The sequence below is a fragment of the Marmota marmota genome, unplaced genomic scaffold, assembly GCF_001458135.2.
Source record: "Marmota marmota marmota unplaced genomic scaffold, marMar, whole genome shotgun sequence".
Lineage (NCBI taxonomy): Eukaryota > Metazoa > Chordata > Mammalia > Rodentia > Sciuridae > Marmota > Marmota marmota.
Window position 1 is genome coordinate 54196123 of NW_026000026.1, and position 21695 is coordinate 54217817.

At 34.1% G+C, this 21695-nt stretch overlaps 2 protein-coding genes across 6 annotated transcripts in view; one reads left to right on the forward strand and one right to left on the reverse strand.

The window, feature by feature from the left end:
* Rfesd (Rieske Fe-S domain containing) overlaps positions 1 to 9426 on the forward strand; it is a 12375-nt gene extending 2949 nt beyond the window's left edge. For all 4 annotated transcript variants that reach the window (XM_015483756.2, XM_015483766.2, XM_048811458.1 and 1 more), the window contains 3 exons: positions 7057 to 7232; positions 7340 to 7374; positions 9139 to 9426. In XM_015483756.2, coding sequence (XP_015339242.1) covers positions 7058 to 7232; positions 7340 to 7374; positions 9139 to 9402 — 474 coding nt within the window. In that variant the 5' untranslated portion in view covers position 7057 and the 3' untranslated portion in view covers positions 9403 to 9426. The remainder of the gene's footprint in view (positions 1 to 7056; positions 7233 to 7339; positions 7375 to 9138) is intronic.
* The window catches only part of Spata9 (spermatogenesis associated 9), a 30689-nt gene continuing 18028 nt past the window's right edge, over positions 9035 to 21695 (reverse strand). The window contains exons 4-6 of one of the 2 annotated variants that reach the window (XM_015483742.2): positions 17426 to 17521; positions 11691 to 11829; positions 9035 to 9170 (exon numbers count right to left, since the gene is read on the reverse strand). In XM_015483742.2, coding sequence (XP_015339228.1) covers positions 9067 to 9170; positions 11691 to 11829; positions 17426 to 17521 — 339 coding nt within the window. In that variant the 3' untranslated portion in view covers positions 9035 to 9066. Of the gene's footprint in view, positions 9171 to 11290; positions 11830 to 17425; positions 17522 to 21695 lie in introns of those variants that run through there. The other variant, XM_015483734.2, reaches the window with a different exon arrangement.

The following is a 21695-nucleotide window of genomic DNA, read 5'->3' on the forward strand; positions in this document are numbered from 1 at the left end:
CCCCTGTGTGCCTTTGAGAGACGCCGACCACTCCGTTCTCTGGGCGGGACACTTCATCTACTCTTCCTCTAGTGATAAGTTTTGACACAAGCTATACAAAATTTAAATAGTTCATTCATGATCTATGTGTAAGCACATTCTATGAGGGTATAAAGTACAACTTTTTCTTCTGTTTTGCTTGGGTTTTAGGTCATTTGCAACATAGACATAAAGTAGGATACAATTTAAATATTGAAAAGTAATTTTTTTAACATTTTCTCTTTGATTTTTTTTCTTTTTGTAGTTGTAGATGGACCGCATGCCTTTATTTTATTTTATTTTATGTGGTGCTAAGGATTGAACCTAGTGCCTCACATGTGCCAGGCAAGTGCTCTGTCATTGAGCTATAGCCTCAGCCCCCAAAAGTAATTTCAAATATAAGAACTGACTAGATATTTTGAAACATTTAAGAAATTTTGTTTGTCATCTCCCTTGCTTTTCTTTACAAATTTGCCCTATAAGCATTTATTTATGAATAATATATTGTTTGGTTTTGCTTGCTTTTGCACTTGATAAAAATGGAAGTCTACCTAGAAATATTTAAGAATTTTTTTCATTTGCAGTTGTTTTTGAAAATAATCTAAATTGATGTAGCAATACATTTTTACTGCTTTATAGCATTCTATTGAGTAAACATAAAAATTACTCCTTCTACTCCTGATGGGTTTTGAGTTCCTTGTCTCTGTTACAGTTGTTCTTGTGCCTGGTGTGCCTGTGCACATTTCTCTGGCATATACTTATAGTGGGGTTATTGGGTTAGGTATATGTTCAGCTTTACTGGGTAGTATCAAACTGAGCATTAATTTTTGTCATCACTAGTGGTTGCTCAATATTTTTGCTTATACTTGGTTTAATTTTTACCATTCTGGGGGATGGAAAATAATGTCCCATTTGTGTCTTTGCTTTGCATTTCCTTTGCATTTTCCTTCTGAGTTTGAGCATCTTTTGGTACTGGGGACACTCAAGGACACTCAATCCCTAAGCCACAGCCCCCAGTCCTTTTTTGTATTAAGAGACAGGGTCTCACTGAATTACATGTGCCACTCTGCCCAGTTTATATTCTGCATCTTAATCCTTTGTTGGTTGTATGTGTTGCAAATTCATATTGTTTTGCCTTTTTTTTCCTAAGCCTTTTTTCCTCATTCATTTCATTTGTCTCTTTTTTCATTTTTCTTATCATAGCTGCCCCTCTGTGTGTTCTGTAACAAAATATAATAAAGGCTGCACGCCAAACTCTGAAGGTAAATACTACCACCTAGCAATTTGTATATTTTGGGTACCTGCCAAAATCAAGTAAAACCAGGTGACTGTTTAGAAAGATAATATTCTAGCCTCCTGATGGTCATAAGTAATATAGAAAATCATGCTTGTGGTACTCATCATCTTTTCTAAAGAACAATATTTTTTTTATTGTGAGATAAATTTTTAGAATAATGTTTGTATTATTTTTCTATTCTTTTTTCAATAATTAGATTAATTATAGGTTTGTTTTATTTTTGCCATGTTGGGATCGATCCCAGGGTCTTATTCATGCTAAGCATATCCTCAACCACTGAGCTATATACCTCCAGACCAACTAGGTTACTTAGAGCAAGGATTAACAGGGCAAACTCCAGAATACATATTTGATACTCCTGTAATTTCCTAAACTTAATTTGTGTAATACTTTCCTTTATACATTGAATTAAACTCATGCCTCTTCCTCTCCATGCTGATATGCTTGCACTTTCTCTCCTCTTCTCCCTTTCCTCCTCCCCCTTCCCGTCACCTCTCTTCCCTCTCTTCTCCTCCCTTCCCCAAATGCCCTCCCTCCCCTGCTCCTCTCTCCACCTCAGTTTGGAGCCCAGTTAATGATGACATCGGATATCTGTCTTCCACATGGCTCAGAACTACCCCTCTCAAAACAATGGTCTATGCCCTTTTTCTAAACCTTACTCCTAACACACTCACATAGAGACTTTACTTGTAATAATTTCTGTTTTATAAACTTGCTTTTAAAGTGACTTATGCTCATTTCCTTCTAACATTGTAACGTTTTTAATCCATTGTATAGGTTTAAATAAACAGAGAAGCCATCATGAAAATCCTCTGCAAAAAGCCTGCAGCCCCTTGACACTTCCATAAACTTCTTGTTGGGAGAGGATTGGATCTATAGTTCAGAACCATTCTAAGCTAGGTCCAAGTGCCCCCTTTAAAAGAGTTGGATATATGTGTTTATAGGTCAGATGTTAACCTTGGACTTAAATAAAATTTAAATGGCCTGTTGATCAAGGAAAAAAGTACATTGTGCCAACTTCTATGAGTTATGACAAATTACTGTATTTGAAGAGATTATTGATTATAAAGGATGAGCTTCTTAAAATTGCGGTATTTATTTAAAGTTGATTTGAGGTCCATAATTTTGATAAATACATTAAATTATAGACAAGTATATTATGTTTTTAAAAAAGTTTTTTAGACGTTGATGGACCTTTATTGTATTCATATATTTATATGTGGTGCTGAGAATTGAACCCAGTGCCTCACACAGCTTGGCAAGTGCTCTACCACTGAGCCACAACCCCAGTTGCAAGTATATTATGTTTACTATGAGCATTTCATAGCAAATGTCTTAGTGTTTAACAGCACCTGAGTCTCTACAGATAACAAGGGACATCATTTTATTTACTTCCTTTCCTTTTCCATATGTAATTTCTTATCTTGTAGTAGGCAGGGTTGGATTCCTCTCAGGTTGTCTAGGCCTTTCTGTAGTTTCCCATTCTGGTTAAATTAATCCATTAAATGATTAAATTTTTGTAGCTGGGGCTGTGGCTCAGTGGTAGAGCGCTCACCTAGCATGTGTGAGGCACTGGGTTCATCCCCCCCACCACATAAAAATAAATAAAATAAAGGTATAAAAAATCATATCAATCTTTAAAAAATGATTAAATTGTTAAAATGGAACTGAAAATGAAAGTATTAAATAAAAACCTAGACTTGTCACAACCTTTAGAATTGTAGTTATATTTTGTTTGAGAAGGCTTATATCTATCATGAACATCTAGTGAGGTTTTGTAAGATGACCAAAGAGTTATTTGGGGATTGGAAATGTACACATACACCATTTTTAAAAAAAAAATTTAGTTTTTAGTTGTAGTCGGACACAATATCTTTATATTTTATTTATTTTTATGTGGTGCTGAGGATCGAACCCAGGGCCTTGTACATGCTAGGCAAGTGTTCTACCCGCTGAGCCACATCCCCAGCCCACATATACCATTTTTAAGGCTGAATATGTCTCAACTTTGAATTTTGAAAAATGGCTGCTAAATGTTATACAGGGTATAAAAAGGTATAAAAAATCATATCAATCTTTAAAAAATGATTAAATTGTTAAAATGGAACTGAAACTGAATCATCATTTTGATTTAAGGATTGGATCAAACCAGAACCCTGAGTCTGTCCCTATGAATACTATTGAGAGATTTCTTGAACTTGGTTATTTTTTTTCCCTGACCTTTTAATTTCTATATTTGGCCAAAAGGACATTATAGAGTGAAATGGAAGATAAACTTTAGAAATATTGGGAAAAGGAGTTATAGTGTTTCTATTCTAAATGTAAGCCCTTACTTGAATATTAACCAGTATTTAATTTCTAGGAGAGTAGTGGTATAGGGATTAAGTGAATTTACAAAGAAAAAAGGGTAGACCCAGCTCTTAATGAAAACCAAAGTTTTGGGAGTAAATTTCCTAGGAAACCCATGTTTACTTCATGTATATCATTTATTGTTTAACACACAGAGGTAGCCAGCATTAGAGAAGATTTTTACCTCCTTAACTGCCTCTCCATGACCCCTGCATGTTATCACCTACTTGCAATTTGAAGAGAATACAGAAAAGATAAGAAAGCAGTGAAGGAATTTAATTTGATTAGCAAAAAATTATACACACTTAGTGGTCTGCCTCTATTTAGCTTCTTATCCTCTTAACCTCTAAATGTTCAAATGTTAAAGTGCTTTAGGAATTTTCTTAGACCTTCTTCTCCCCTATCTGTGCTCCCTAAGTGGTTGCATTGAACTCTATAACTAGAAAACTACTAAGATTCTCTTTCTTTAGTCATCCTCAATTTTAGTCTCCTATGTTTGCTGCCTAGATATCTCCACTCAGATGTCTCTTAGGCACCTCAAATTCAGTATGTACAAAAAACAGCAAGTGCTTGATTTTCCTTTGCTGTAAAATTACCATTCTTTCTCAGTCTTTCCCATCACAGTCACAGTCACCAGCACAGCAGTTCACCTCACTGCATAAACCTAAAACTTGGAAACCATCTCTATTTATTTTTATTTAGCGCCTTCACTCCATCAGCCCAACTTCTTTGTGCCTCAGTTTCCTCACTGTAAAATTAAATAATACCTTTTAAGTAATATGTTGGGGGTTGGTACAGTGCCGGCCTCGCATGCACAAGTCCCCGGGTTCAATCCCCAGCACCACCAAAAAAGTAATATGTTGGGGGATTGAAGAAGTAAATCAATGAAGTCTTAAAATAGAGTCTGGCATTTAGTGTAATTCATTATGCCATTGTTATTGTTGTTACTTTTTTCTCCCCCACAAAGGAAACACCTTAGTCTAAGCCACCTTCTCTCCCATGGTCCACTAAGGTAACTTTCTCATTTCCATGCTTTAGTTCTTTTTTAAAATTATTATTATTGTTTCTTTTTAGTTACACATGACAGTAGAATCCATTTTGATATAATTATACAAGTATGGAATATATCTATTCTAATTAGGATCCCATTCTTGTGAGTGTACACGATGGTGAGATTCACTGTGGTGTATTCATATATGTACATAGGAAAGTTATAATAGATTGATTCCACTGTCTTTCTTATTCCCCCTTCCTTCCTTCCATTCTCCTTTATCTACTGAATTTCTGTCCACCCCCATATCCCCATGCTTTTATTCTTCTTCTGCTATAATTCATTCTCCATAGAACCCAGAGCATTTTTTTAAAAAGATAGATCATGTCTAAAAATAGATCATGCTTTACATCCTTTAGTAGCTCCCCATTGCTCTTAGAATAAAGCCCCCACACAGCACTGCACAACCTGGCTTGTGTTTTTATGCCAATCTTGCTCATTATGTTCCAGAATCCTTTCTGTTCCTCAGATTAACCATGCCCTTTCTTTTCTTCAGGTTTTTGTATTTGCCATTCCTTCTGTTTAGAATTTTCTTCTACTAGCTCTTAGCATTTCAACTCATTTGCATTTGGTTTCAACCATTTATTATCTCGGTTATATTTCTTGCCTATTCTTAGCAAAATCACCTTCCCATTACTTTCTTATATTACTCAGTTTATTTTCTTCTTGGCTTTTATAATGTATAGTTGTTTATGCATTTACTTATTATCAGTCTCACCATCTATCAAAAATATTAATGTAGCTAGTTGTGTGATAATATAAAATTCTTGGAAAACTATAGTGAAAGGAAGAATAAACTACCTTTCCCAGATGCACACACACACAAATACACAAAAAAATCATGCATGTGCAGGCATGTATAATAGGTGATAGCAAGAACCTATATAGTTTATTTGAAAGTCATTACAGTTCAGAATAAAATTCATGAATTTTACTGTTTAGTAAGACTTTTAAACAGTAAAATTCATGAGTTAGATAATTTTGTTTAATAAAACAATTCCAACTAGTTTGGTCACTGATACTACTAAGTTCTATTAGTGACCATCTTGGGGCACTTTCTACTTATCTTGGAGGGCAGAAACTTTTATGTCTTATTTCCTGAAGTGTCAATCACATAGTGGATGTTCAGAAAATATTTGTCATGACTGATAAATATCTAACATTCTACTATTTATCATGAATGACTATCTGTAACAAGGAAGGAGAACTATATAAGAGAAGTTGAAGAACTTCTGTTGCAAGTTTTTTGTTTTAAAAATCTGCTGTGATAAAGATTATTATTGATAGCCACTCCTTGAGAATTTTACCTGCTTTTTGTTTTCAAACTTACATTCCTCCTAAATAGATTGAAAAATTTGTCTGTCAGTGTTCCAAAGATAAAAGTAGGTTGTGATTAGATGCTATATGAAACTTTAATTTCTTTCATCTGTCATAAACTTTTAATTTCTGTCACATAATAAAGGAATTGAAGTAGGTCTGTTCCAAGAAAACGGTCCAGGTTCTGCAGGGTCTTATATCATAATGTGATAGGCAGCCCCTTTTCTGTTGCCCACATTGTGGAGTGAGCTGCTCTATGCCAGATGTATTCAGGTGCCTAACCACTGACGATAATGTTAGACATGGAATTAATAATCTGTGAATATATTATTATCAAAGTATATAAAAGGGTTTTTGGATCACTTTCAAATAAATAGACTGAATATCTGTGCTGAGAAAAAAAAATACATGATACCTGCAAATTCCCTTCTGTAAGTTAATTGAGGAGAATCTCTTTGAATACCCAAAATAAAGCCAAAGTAGTAATGACAATTTTTATATAAGGTAAGAAAATGAAAGAATTCCATTCATACCTATCTGCTCATTTTAGAGTAGTTTTCTGGTTGTGCCTGGAAGAGGTGGCTATGTGCTATAGACAAAAATAAGTGAGCCTTCATAGTCAAAGGGCTCAAGACTCTTCAGGCTACCTTCAGCAGAAGGCTGGAAACAATGCAGATTGTAACCAGATGTTGTTTAGAATTGAAATTAATAGGGAGTGAAGAAGTCATAAATCTTTAATCCATGCCTTAGTAGTTCTGAAATTTCCATCTTAAGCATTAAAATTAATCTAATACAAGTCTAGCCTTAGAATGGGGGAGCCCTCTCTAAGTTTGGCAGACATAAGGAGTCTCTAACTCAAGTAATGACTAACTATAATCAAGAATTTTTTTAAGTGTTTTCTTTCATATAGTTACAGGAAAATGCACCCATTAGTCAAGAAACCCAGACTCTTATTATGTCTCTGTGAGTTGTAGTCAAATAGACCATTTGCAATTTTCTTTCTTTCCTCCTCCACCCCAACTAGCATGGATCCTGATGGGTCTGTACAAGATCCTGAAGATAAGGAATATTCTTCTGTCTGTGTTGGCAGAGAAGATGACATTAAAAAATCTGAAAGAATGACAGCTGTTGTCCATGACAGAGAAGTGGTCATTTTCTACCATAGAGGAGAATATCATGCTATGGATATTCGCTGTTATCGTAAGATTTTATTTTTATTTTTTCTATACAAATTGTGTTTATAAGTCATAAAACTATCAAATTTCAGGGTTTTAAATGACTACATGTAATATTCAATTATTTTTCAGATTCAGGAGGACCTTTACATTTGGGAGAAATAGAGGTATGTATAGAATTTATTCTCAAAAAACTCAGATGTTTCCTATTTACATTCTCCCATTTCATTCTTTATTCAAAAATAATGTATATTTGGATTTAATTATATCTCAGGGCCTTTAATGTAATTGCAGATATTTTTGGTATTCACAACCCTACAATGTAAGGAAAACCATTTTGCAGATAATATAAGAACTATGCATGTCTTTGACCTAACAATTATAATCTGAGATATCTATCCTATGAATATAATTGCATATTGTTTGTCTCTTTATAGGAAAGGTTCATTTTAGCATTGTTTATTATAACAAAACATCGAGGTCAACCTAAACATTTTAACAATAGAAAGCTGATTAAGTAAATTGTAGTACAGTCATGCTGTGAAATACCGTATGACCATTAAATTAATGAGGCAGAACTATATGTGCTGGTATTGAGGAATATTAACAGTGTATTTGTTAAAATAACCCAGTTGGTAAGTGGACAGAGGAACAAAAAAAAAAAAAAACAGTGTATTTGTGAGTGATAAAATTATAAGTCCTAGAATAGTACTTCTAATGATATTTCATTTTTATATTAAAAAGAATATATACTTTTTACTTTATACTTTGTGTGTTTTTATAATGAGCATATATTTTATAAAATAATATTTCTTAAAAATTTTAAAGAAATTACACTTTGAAGTCTTAACTAAAGAATAATGGAGGAATTGCCTTTGCCTCCATGTATTCCAAACTAATCACCTTATTTCTTCTATCCCTGTCTCTCTACTTCTCTATCTATAACTGGCACAAAATACAAACCTGAACTTAGCATTTCACTGTCTCTACACTTGATGCCGACCTGGTGCCTGGCGATGTAGCCCAGTGGTAGAGAGAGAGAGCTTGCCTACCATGCATGAGGTCCTCGGTTCAATCCTCAGTACCACGAGGAAAAAAATACAAACAAAACAGAATTTAACTTGATATCCACCTGGTTTATACCTGTCCTCATGTTAAAGGACATATGTATGTTTAAATTATGAAAATGTGTTTGCTGACGGTGCTATGAGGGGGAAAAAAATCAGTATTTCTAAATTTTGTGTAGAGGAAAAATGTAAGCACCTACTTATCATAATGTCAGAATTTCCCCCAGTTCAGTTCATAATGAGAGCTTTAAGACCTTGCTATCCAAAGTGTGATCCACAGCCCAGAAGTCTTGGAGAATATTGGCATGGAGAATATTGCACCAATGCTGTACGCTTTCTGAACTTAAACAGCACTGCATTTAAACAAGACCCAGATGATTCCCATTCTCCTTCAAGTTTGAGAAGAACCTCACTAAGACACAGTTACAAAGTTGGAATCACAAATTGCTTTTCAATTAACATTTGCACTCCTGCTTTTAATAACTCCTCCTGAATTCATATCTGGAACTTACAGTTCTTCCAGCAGCTACTGAAAGTTCCTTCAGAAGTGCTGGAAGCCTTTCCCCCACTTCTGTAGAGATGACATTGACAGATAAAAATGCTGCAGTCTTGGTATAATTTGCCTGAGCAAGTCATCTTCTGATAGAGCTCTAACACACTGGGTTTCTAATCAACTGCAAAAAGGACTTAATGACTGTTCTCCAGTTAGGTTATGCTTTATGCTGAATAATTTGTAAATGGAGGGGGAATAAAAGCTGACCTGTTCTTTAACTTAGCTTTTCTGCATATATTTTATACTAAGTCCAAGGTTATCATGAACATTTGAAATGTCCAGACTATTAAATCAGTTATTTCTTTCCCCAGGATTTTGATGGACGACCATGTATAGTTTGCCCCTGGCATAAATACAAAATTACTTTGGCAACAGGAGAAGGATTATACCAGTCTAAAAACCCTAAAGATCCATCGGCAAAACCCAAGTGGTGCTCCAAAGGAATAAAGCAAAGGATTCATAGAGTGACAGTGGATAATGGGAATATTTATGTGACTCTTTCTAAGGAACCCTTTAAGTGTGACTCTGATTTTTATGCCACTGGAGACTTCAAAGTAATTCGGAGTTCTTCCTGATAAAAATATATGACAATGAAAAGTGTTGTGTATGTGTGGAAATATTTTTACAATAACTTTGCTTCCATACCAAAGATGATTTTTTTCAACACAGGTACAATTATTACTTATCTTTAAAAATCACATATCTATGAGAGTTTCAAAGTTCATGTATTTTGTATGATTTAAGGATTACCAACAGAATACATCCAAAATTTTTTTTTTTTTGTATTGTGGATTGAACCTAGGGACACTGAGTCACATTTCCATCTCTTTTTTTATTTTTTGAGACAAGGTCTCCCTTAGTTTTTTAGGGCCTCACTAAGTTGCTAAGGCTTGCTTTGAACTTGTGATCCTGCCTCAACCTCCCTAGCCACTGGGATTACAGGCATTCACCACTGTGCTCAGATTAAATAAAAGTTTTTTGTTTTGTTTTGTTTTTTATTTTAGAAAACTTTGTGCATGTGTGCACAACAGGTGGTTCACCCTGATTTAACTACATTATTTATGTCCAGTGCTATTCTATTTAGAATAACGCTCTGGATGCCAATCATGCCAATTATGCTTCAAGATGGAATAACAGAGCATAAGTATTAAAAATAACACTCTGGATGCCAATTATGCAAAACTCAGCAACACACTGTAGAATGTAATGGGTATCTTATGAATTCAGTACTGTTAAGAATGGAACCTAGTCTCAATGCATGGCAGTCTTCATGATTTAAGCTCAAATTAAGAGTTCGAATATAATGCTTAACATTCTAAGGGGCCTACTTGGCCTCTTGGTTATTTGTAAAAATAGTGAATGTGGTATGTAAAAAAGACTTCTTACTATATATAGTAATATATGTATATATGTATGTATGTATATATATTATATAGCCCTTTGCTATATATTATTATGTTTCCTGTTGGAATATGGGCACCACGAAGTAATACATTTGTTATTGACTTCTCAGGTTATTAACAAGAGAGTTTGAGGCTTTTATAAATATTGTTTATAACAGCAGCTACTCACCAGGTATAGAAAATGTGCCATCTCTGAGGTGGGTTCATCCGTGCCTATTATATCAGGTGCAAATCCTTGAATGACCACTAAGGTCTTGATCACAAGTTCACAATTTAAAATGTACAGAAGAGCCAGGCATGGTGGCACATGCCTGTAATCCCAGCTGCTTAGAAGATGGAGCCAGGAGGATGGCAAGTCTGAGGCTAGCCTGGACAATCTAGTGAGACCCTGTCTCAAAATATAAAAGATGGGGGAACTGAAGATATAGCTCAGTGGTAGAGTGCCCATGGATTCAGTCCCCACTGGGGTAAGGGAAGAGTGCACAGAAGAAACCAAAATGTCTCCTGCAAGCAAACACTATCACCCTTGTTTGCAGGGCCAGTTTCAAAAGCATTTGTTCTTAGGAGTCAATGGCAATAATGGTTTCTGGTTCTAAATTTATGTCAGAAAAAAAGGTAACATTGCCTGGTACAGTATGGCTGGCACCCATAGTCCCAGCTACTTGGGAGGCTGAGACAAAAGGATTCCTGGACCCAGGAGTCTGTGACCAGCCTAGGCAACATTGTGAAACCTAATCTCTTTAAAAAAGAAAAAAATAAAAAAAGGTGTGTGGGGGGTCTTCATATACAGAAATCTTATCAGATTTATAAATAATATTTTATGGCATTTGTGAATTGGAAGTCTTTCATAACTTTACAAGTAAGTTTGTTAAAAAATTGGTAGGTAGACTCAAACTGTGAAGCTTTCAGATAGAAAATAAATATCCTTTTATTATCCATGAAAAGGGAATTTTTTTCCTCTCAGACACCAAAAACAAATCTTTAATAAAAGTATTATAAATATGCTGATATTATAAACCTTGGTATAAAGTCTAACCCACCAAAAGGAGAATTTTTTTGGTCATTAAAAATACTGATACTCATATGTTTATTATACATCAAGATTCATTTTATTTTCTCTACCATATAAATACTAGAGAATGACAGTTGCTTAGTAGTATCCCCCATCCTCACCCTGGAGCTTTTTTTTTTTTTTTTTTTTTTTTTAAGAGCAGAGCATTTGGTATATGTAAACTAGCTTCCTAGTTTTGTCAGATGAAATGTGCCATTTTCATAGATAATTCAAGGTCTCTGCAGTGATGTTTGTGTTTAGATTTCTTCATTTATTTCAGCTGATTGGTCAAACACCGAATGTAAAACCTGGATCTTATTACTCTGCTTATTAGCAGGAAGCTTGGGGAGATCTGAAATGTTGTCTGGCTTCTCCGACAATGACCTGTAAGGTTTTGCTTTGATTTCACCTTCAGGAAATGCAGGCTCCAAAATCACAGGCTCTGAAAAGGCTTTTCTAAAATTTTCACTCTCTGTGTTTTGCCTTATGGATTCTTCTTCTTGGAAAATGTGCTTTACCTTCTCCAGCACAGCATTAATGCAGACTGCCTATATAATTTTCAAAAATTTTGAAAAGTGAAGTCTCTTTTTAAACTACTAACAACCACAGATAAAAAAAAAAAAGGCAATAAAATATTTAGCATAAATAATCTACATATTCTAATAAAACAGAACTTCCTTTCAGGAAGCACTTGGTATATGGTAAGTATTGGGACATTGATTCCCTGTTCTAAATACATAACACCAAATTCTAAAGAGTATTTAAAACCTAGTATGCTTCAGTTAAAATGTGCTTTACATCTTTTTTTTTTCCCTCAATTCATTAGCTGTTTCACTTCTTTATTCTTCTGACTAAATATAATGAAACATTTTTTTGAGAGATGGAATTTGTTCCCAAACATTTCAAAGTAGGCTTTTTGTTTTAATTTCTTCCTCCCAGACTTTGCTTGTACCTGTGTGTACAATGGGAAGGACATAAACATTTTGGTAAGAATTTAGTAAGCTTGCAAATCGATGATTTCTAAGCAAACACATGACCCAATTTCCACCTAAAAAAAAAAATGCCATTCAGTGCTTCAAGGAGAAGCGTCTCAAACAATTTTAAAAATTAGAGTCTCTAAGAAGGATATTCACTAGATTTCCCCCGTGAGTTTTCTAACAATGAAAATGATGATGATGATGATGTCAAGTAGTTAAGGCAAGCAAAGAGAATAGAAATTTCTATGAAACATGAACTTAAACTAGTTTATTATACAAAAGAAATGCTTCAAGATGGAATAACGGAGCATAAACACAAAAGGTTTTCTTGAAGAGGTAGTAGCAGTAGCAGAGAGAAATGTGTCACAGTAGATTGGGTAGAGAGAGGTGATGGGAGGGAAGGTGGGGATAGGAAGGGTAGCATAATACAACAGACACTAGTATGGCAGTATTTATAAACGTGGCTGTATAACCAATGTGATACTGCAATCTGTACACGTGGAAAAATAAGAATTCATACCCCATTTGAATCAAATGTATGATATGTCAAGATCACTGTAATGTTTTGAGCAACTAATAAAAAAAAAAAAAAGAAAAAAAAGAGGTAGTAGCAAAAGGGCTGAGAGACTCAGGCTTTGAAGAACTTCAGCTGGATCCTGCCTGCTTGCCTGCCTGCCTCTCATAGAACACAGGAGCACAGCTTTTCCACACTTCTCCAAGTTAGCGTGTGGCCAATGAAATAAAATGATATGTCTGCTGGGAAAGAGGTCAGGAAGGGTATTTGGAAGTTTTTCCTCCTACCTAAAGAGAAAGATCTTTGTCTTTTGCCTATATCTTCCCCTTCCAGCTTCAGACACTGATATTGAGGTGATGCCTGAGCATGAGGTAACAAACCTAAGGACTAAAAACAGTTTTTAGAGAAAAAGGTGGAAAGACCCAGATGTCTTAATCTGTTCATATTGCTATCACAAAAATATTATAAACTGGTATCTTATAAACAATAGGATTATTTATCAGTTCTGGAGATTAGAAAGCCCAAGGTCAAGGTGATGGCAGGCAGATTCTGTCTCGTGAGGGCCTGCTTTGTTCATAGATGGTGTCTTTTAACTGTGTATATATGGTAGAAGAGAAAAAGACAACTCTCAGGAACTTTTTATAATATAAGGGCACTAATCCCATTCATGATGCCTAATAATTTCACAAAGATCCCACCTACTAATAGTCACACCTTGGGGGTTAACATACAGATTTGCAGAGGACACATTCAGACCAAAGCACCTGGTTTCTTGATGGCATTGTAGATCCCACTATACAAAATTAGGAACTGCCTAACTAACTACAGACTTCTAATTAAGATGATTAAATGTCAGTAACATATTTTTATATTTTTTGGTACTTGCATTTTGAATGTGCCCAAACCCAGAGCTAGAAACTTTCAAACCTATCACTTCTAACCACACATAATCTCATCCACATAACCCAATATGATCATTTACTATGCTGTATTGTGAAAAAAAATTATTGTAAAGTTCTCTCTTATTTGATATTCCCTCTTTCATCATCTACAAATTATATCTATGCCCATTTTAAGGAACTTTACTCCAGTCTCAGAAAATTAAGAGTTTTGATTGAGGTCAGTATGCCTTTCTTTGTTTTAACCTGTACCCTACCAATTTCTCTGTCGGTTGTTCCTTTTCTCTTCAACCTGTCACTCTTTTTTTTTTCTAGTACCGGGGATTTCACTCAGGGGCACTCGACCACTCAGCCACCTCTCCAGCCCTATTTTGTATTTTATTTAGAGATGGGTTCTCACTGGGTTGCTTAGTGCCCTGAAGTTGCTGAGGCTGGTTTTGAACTCATGATCCTCCTTCTTCAGCCTCCTGAGCTGCTGGGATTTTATGTGCAACCTATCACTCTTGACTGGCTCTTCCCCTACAATACTCATGAATAATCTTGCATCCTAAAATTGGAATTCCCTGCAGCCCTGTCTCTCTCTTGACTGCTATATAACTTTCTCAGTCAAACCAGTTGATGTTCTTGGTTTCCATTTTATCATCTCCTATTCACTCTAAAACCTGTTTATTTCTGTCTTTCTTATCCCAACATGTCACTGAACTAGTTCTCAAAACGATTAAGCTTAGCATCTTAAATACTAGACCTGATATACTTTTCAAATCTTTCTTTTACTTGATCTTTTCTGCTTGTATTTGATAACCATTCACACCTTCCTGAGTCTCTTTATTTCCTTGACACCATTTTTCCTGATTCTCTTCCTGCTTTTCTGAGTGTTGCTTTTTTGTCTCCTCCATAGATAAATTCCTTCTTAGTTCACCTTAAATGTTGCTATTTTCCACATTTCTGTTGACTGCATTCTTTGCACGTGGCATGGTTCCACTCATGTGGTATTAATCTCCAATACATGTGTTATTTATTTTTAAAACCATAATTCCAACCTTGGCCTCTTTCAGGTCTTGGATGCTTATCTAATCAATTAACAGTTCACTAAGAGATTTTTATTATTTGCTTGTAAAATTTATAGTGTTACAAACTGGGATGGTTTCAAACAGGCTTTGAGAAACTAAAGTTTAATTTTGGTTTTAGTTTAGTTTTTATTTTCCTATACTCATCCATCCTACTATATTTGTAGAGTACTTACATCTTAATTCAATTGATGCCAATTTTATACAAGATTCATATTTAAGATATTGAGAACTTCTCAAAAACATAAAACATTTGCAAAATATTTGATACATTCAAGATTTTTTTAAAAACATGAAATAACATGTTTAAAAGTAAGTTGTAGTTTTTCAAGAATGTCTTGGATTTTTTTTTTTTTTTTTTTTTTGGTGCTGGGAATTGAACCTCATGCCTGCTAGGTACGTGCTTTACCACTGAGCTATCCTTGCCAGCCTTTAAACACTTTTTTTTTTTTAAGGGTCTCGCAAAGTTGCCCAGGTTGGCCTTGGATTTGCAGTCTTCCTACATTAGCCTCCCTAGTAGCTGGGATTACTGTCATGCACCACTGGGGTGCAGCTGGTTTAGATATTCTTAGCCTTTTGCATTTCCCTAAGTATTTTAGAATCAACTTATACACACACAATTGCTTGGATTTTAATTGGGACAGGTATAAATTTATAGATTGTGGGGGAAAGATTAATATCATTTGTTTTGATATAAAAATATGTAAGAATTCCAGCAAAACATAAATTGATTATGAGAAATTAAAGATCAAAATAAATAGATACATATGTTCCAGTATTAGGAGAAGGACTTATTCTACCAGTTATCAAGACATCGTATAAGGCTCTGTAATATAGTGCTAAATTGGTGCAAAAATAGACAAACAGGCCAATTATAAACAGACCTACATAAAAATACACTTGATTCATGATTTTTTAAAAAGGGGTGGGGGTTCTTCTAGGACAATAGAAAAAAGACTTTTGTTTTCTGAGAAATTGAGGTAAATCAGTTTGATACTCATGGAGGAAAATATTTGGCCCTTTTCTCAAACCAATTTCACATGGATTATAAATCTAAAAGTGGAAGGCAAAATAATATATTTTCTAGACTACAACAGGAGAATATTTTTGTGGCCTTGGGTATAAGTTGAGATTCTCTAATTAGGATAAAAAGCTCTTAGCAAAAAGGTAAACATTAATAAATTGAACTACATTAAAATGAAGAAAATGAGTGGTAAGAGAGTGAAAAAGCAAGTCACAGGATAAAAACAGAAATTTGCCCATATATAATCTCAAGAGGACTTTCTCCTATAATATATTTTTAAAGTACAAATGAATAATTTTAAAAATTTGATATCTCTCAATAGAAAAGGAGACTTTAACAGAAATGCACAAAGGAGGATATCTAAATATCCATTTAATGAATGCAAATCATTGAAATGAAAATTAAAATCACAATGAACATAATACTACATACCCACAGAAATGGCTGAAATGGAAAATATTGACAATACCAAGTGTCTGTGGTAATCTAGAGTAACTAGGATTTTTATAATGTGCTAGCATTAGTGTAAATTGCTACAAACTATTTTGGAAAACTGTTTTGCATTACCTACTAGAGATAAACACATGCATACTCAATGACCTAAAAATTTCACCAAAATATATGTACAATAATATTTATAGTAATCTTAGTCATAATAGTCCAAAGTGGAAATACTCCAAATGCTCATCATCAGCAGTTGAAGTGGTAAAATAATGATGATAGAGGGAATACTACATGGCAATGACAATGAACAAACTATTGCTACAGACAACAAATGAATCTCACAATGATGCTGAGCAAAAGAAGACAAACACAAAAGATTATAAGCTATATTATTTCATTTACATACAGTTTAAAAGCTGAACTATCATGGTAGTGGTTGCCTTTATAGAAAAGGGTAATGAAGGGGCTGGAGTTGTGGCTCAGTGGTAATGTGCTTGCCTAGCATGTGTGAGGCACTGGGTTCCATCCTCAGCACCACATAAAAATAAATAAAACAAAGGTATTGTATTCATCTACAACTAAAAAAAAAATTTTTTAAAGGGTAATGATTTTAAGTGTAAAAGAAAGAGATTTCTAGAATGATGGTAATGTTTTGCTTCTTTACCTGATTACTGCATAGATTAATAGATTTTGTGATAATTCATCAAGCTGTGCACTTTTCTCTTTCTATGTTAGAAGTGTTTTTAAAGTAAAATATAAATGGCTATTGATTAACAGAAAATAAAGCCCTTATAAAATCTTCAATATTTTTGTCATGTACAGCACTTGTCATCAATATATTATATGCTAATATTTGTATTCTCCAAATTCATAGACCCAAAAATGATGAATGCTGAACTGCAGCTATCATAGGATATAATAAATGGAACAAATGTAGCTAAATGAAAGCAAAAACTAAAATGTCTTGACCAAAAGCCTTCCAACAGTAATAAACTTTCTGAAAATAATTTTAGTTATTAAAGAAAATTGATTTTTGTTAGATCATTTGGCTCCTCAGAAAGTATCAAACATGAAATTATTTTGTGTTACAAGAGAATGGTACCTTAGTTTGTGAATAGTATCATTAAAGATAACATCATACAGCACACAATTGTATAGTATTATCTTTAACATTGCTTAAAATAAGTTATATTTATTTCTAGATTCCAATAGAACTTACCAAATAAATTAGTGCTGCATATGAAGCATATATTATGCTAGTTAAAGCAGTCTTTGCTGGAAAGGAAACGATATCACACAAAGAACCCTTTCTGACCTGCAAAAATAGAAAAGATATTCTTATTAAAACAAAAATTTCCAATGTTTCAGTGTTCTATTTTACTATGTTATTACAGAATGAGAATTTAAATTTTTATTTTTAAAAAAGTCATCTACATTGCAACTATCTGGACTTCTTTCCACATTTTGAAAATATATAGTTTGTTTTTTTTTTAACATTTAACAAGAAAATACTTTCTACTAATCAAAACCTATGACAAATCTATAATCTTGCATTTTTTGAAATTCTTTAAACCTTTTATGATTATAAACTGTGCTCACTAGGAGGTGCTGCTGTGCATATTTGAAAAAAAAAAAAAACAGTCTTTTCTTTGTTCAAATTTATGTAATCAGTCCTTACTAAATTATTCACAACCTCAATGAAGCAAACAGCAATCAAAATACTAAGCATTTCCCGGAGATTAATGATCTGCTTGGATATGTTAATCATGAGACTGCTAAAGGCCAGCATTGACTTTAGATGGTCATTAAGCTTCAGGAAACCCTCTGTTATATCCAGCTTGCTATTTCGAAGGTTATGCCAGCCAGTAATGAATTTGCCTCTCAGTTTTTTCTAGTTTCTGGTACTAGATGTCCCTACTTTAAACATATCAGTATAACATATTCAGTTTATGGGAACTATATTATCTAACAGGCCACCTCTGTGGCCTTGAGCAGGCTATGAAATGAAAACATTCCCTTCCCGCTCAGCAGTGAGGTGGCAGTTAGCCATGTTCCTCCGAAGCAACAGCCAAGCCACTCAGTGGTTTCGATGAACTCCCAAATGGTACAGACTGTGGCTAATAAAATCATGTAAATTCACAGTAGAAAATGCACACAAACTCAAAAGAACAGTGTGTACCATGTTTGTTAAAAAGTTATTTATAGCATTGAAAGCGAAGTAAGCCAGTCTCAAAAAGCCAAAGACCGAATGATCTCTGCGATTAGTGGATGCTGATCCAAAATGGGGGGAAGGGAGGGGCATGGGAAAAATGGAGGAACTCTGATTGGGCAAAGGGGAAGGAGGGGAAGGGAGAGGGTATGGGGGCAGGAAAGATGGTGGAATGAGATGGACATTATTACTCTAGGTACATGTAAGACTGCACCTATGATGTGACACTTTTGTGTACAACCAGAGAAATGAAAAGTTTTGCTTCAATTGTGTACAATGAATCAAAATGCATTCTGCTGTCAAATATACCCAATTAAAATAATTAATAAAAAACATGAAAGCAAATAGGTCTTTAAAAAAATGAACTATGTGCTTCATAAATGTTCTCTTTAATTCTTGAAACAATCCTACAAAGTTGTTTTGTTGTTATTATTATTATTATTATTCCACAAAAAGAAAAAAGAGAAATAGGTAATATAGTTGGCAAGTAGTAAAGTTAGATTTAAGCCAGGAATCCCATTCCAGGGTCTGAACCCTTCATCTGATCATTAAGCTGTGTTGCCAACACAGTTGTATTGCCTTGGAATTTACTGCTTATGAAGAGTGGAAAGGGACTCTATTGTCATAGCTAATATTTATCTCATGGGTTTGCTGTGAAATAAGAAAATGCTTATAAAGTGCTTAGCAGGATACCTATATATGAATAGCAATAAGGGGCTTGGTAGACATGATTAATATTATTAGTACCTTAAGAGATGGGAAAGAGTTAAGATCAAAATCATAAGCCTAAGAAATTATTCAATTCCAAACAAAAATAAGCCGAATTAATCTGTAAGGTTAGGTGTCAAGAAAATGGGTATTCCCAGCAAGAGTGAGATTAGTGACTGGAAGGCAGTATGCGATTTTGGTGGGAGGTGGTTATGGGTGACTTGAACTGTAGGTTGTGTTCAGTTTATGAAAATGCATTGAGCTGTATGCATAGTGATTTGCATTTATTCTCCATATTTCAATTTAAAAGTTCAAGAATCATGTCTAATATTTTTATGATAAAATAAACAACTTTGCATAGAAAAAATCTGGACAGAAGTGTAACAAAATTTTGATAGCTTTTATGATTTAGTCATATAGCTTTGTAGTCATAACATTTACAGAACACTTATGTACCAGGTTTATCCTACAGCTTTACTTGCACTGCCTCATTTTATCAACAAATCTATGAAAGGGTAACACAGGTTCAGAGATTAAATTCTTTGTTTTCTGTGTTTTTTTTTTAGTTAAATTGAAAGAGCATATGATATTTTTTACAAATGAAACAATTAAAATATAAGTGAACTTTGCATCCTGTTATAGTGTTTATATAGTAAGTTTTTGCTTACTGCTGCCATTACTAAATGAAGAATAAAATTGTTTATCACAGTCTTCTTGCCTCCCTCTTATGTGGTTTGTGGAATGCTGAAACCAAGAATACCATCTGCCTATTAGCTGAGAGTATTGCAGAGAGCCTGTTTCCTTTCTTCTTCCTTTCTCTTCAGGCCATACTAACTCCTAGATATAGGGGTAGGTATGACTCCCTGTATAAGTCAACTTGGAAAATTTCCCAGAGTTCCTAGCTTCAGTAAAGTTTCCAGGAAATGAAGTAGGAGTTGCTTTTTCCTTCTTGCTGGAAGAACCAAAATGACAGAATGCCTCTGAATCTGACAGTAAGACTGTATAAGGAGACAAGCATACAAGTAGAGAGCAAACTTTTCAGGAGAAAGAAAAATAGACACACCCCTACAAAAGGCTTCTTCACAGTGTGAAGATTCATATGAATGCTGTCCATATTTGACAGTAGGCCATATACAATTAAGTAAAAGTGGGTCTGCATGAGAAATTACTCTTTCTCTCTGTTTTGCTACATCTTTCTCAGATTCAGTCTTTCACTTTATAAGTAATTAAAATTGATTAGTTTCAAAATAAATGATGAAAACAATATATGTTATGCTTCTGAATAATTTATCTGTGTATTGCCTAAGGGTCATTTTTTTCCACTATTTTATTGCTTTTAACAAATACTTTCTATTTCTGCAACAAATCATTCATGTAGAAAATGTATTTCCTCCAAAATTTATGTGGCTACTGGCAAGTAGCCATTTTTCAATTTTATGACTTGCAGTACATATTTTTCATATTATAAACCATCCTGTTTCATTTTGGCTTGCTTTTAGTAGGAATAGTATATGGTCAAAACTGAGATAAATAAAAAAGAGAAATTTGGTAAATGGGAATCTTTATTTAAATTGTCTTGGCTTATTTAAATTTTTTTCTCTTAACCATGTTATATTAATTTCATTTATTTGCATATGTGAATTAAAAATATCTTAGTATCAATGTTATGTACATATGTCATTGTTGTGGTCCTCCTCCTCCTCCTCTTCCCCTTCTTCTTATTTGGGAATATTAACATATACAATAGGCATATATGTTTAAAAAATTGTATATATTAAAATATTTTCAACCTATAAACTTCTCCCATATAATTTTGACTGCCTCATTTCATAAAAGAAGTATCTGTGTTCGTTTTTGGTTTTTTACTAATAATGACATAAATTACAAGAAAGTTGAAAAAATAAAGAAAATAAAGATCCACATATACATGATCTAAAGGTTGGAGAATTACCAGGCCTGACTTAGATTGTGTCCAAAATCACCTTGATGAGCAATACAAGGAGAGGTATAGAGAAACTCTAGCTTGATTATTTACCAACAAACATTGCAAGAACACTGACTGCTGTTAATAGATAAAGTATGGGGGCAGGGATGTTTCCTATTAAGTTGCAAAAGCTTCATGCTCATGTCTTTGTTTAGCGACCTCAGAACACCCAAGAACACAGGCAAGACTCCTAGCAGTTCACAGTGAAGAAAGCTGTTTGACTTTGTTTAGCTCAGTATTAACACCCTGTGGAACCTTGTTTTTGAGCATGCTTTTAATCAGGTGGTCCTGTAAAGGTCAAATGTCCCAACTTCTTGGTACACTTAGAGAGGTCCTACTTTCTAGGAAATATCTTTTTTCCCAGGTCTGAATCATACTAGCCAAGTTAGACTCATGGCAGTCCCATTAAGGATGCACAGAAGTTCCTAATATTTGTATGATTTAGAAATATCCCAAACTGGAATCTACCTTGGAATGTCAGTGATGAGAAAGACTACTTTAGTTATTGTCAGCGTACTAATGAAAGTACTTATTTATCTTCATGTTCTTCAGGAAAGTGATCTATGAGACAGTACTAGTAGAACCATT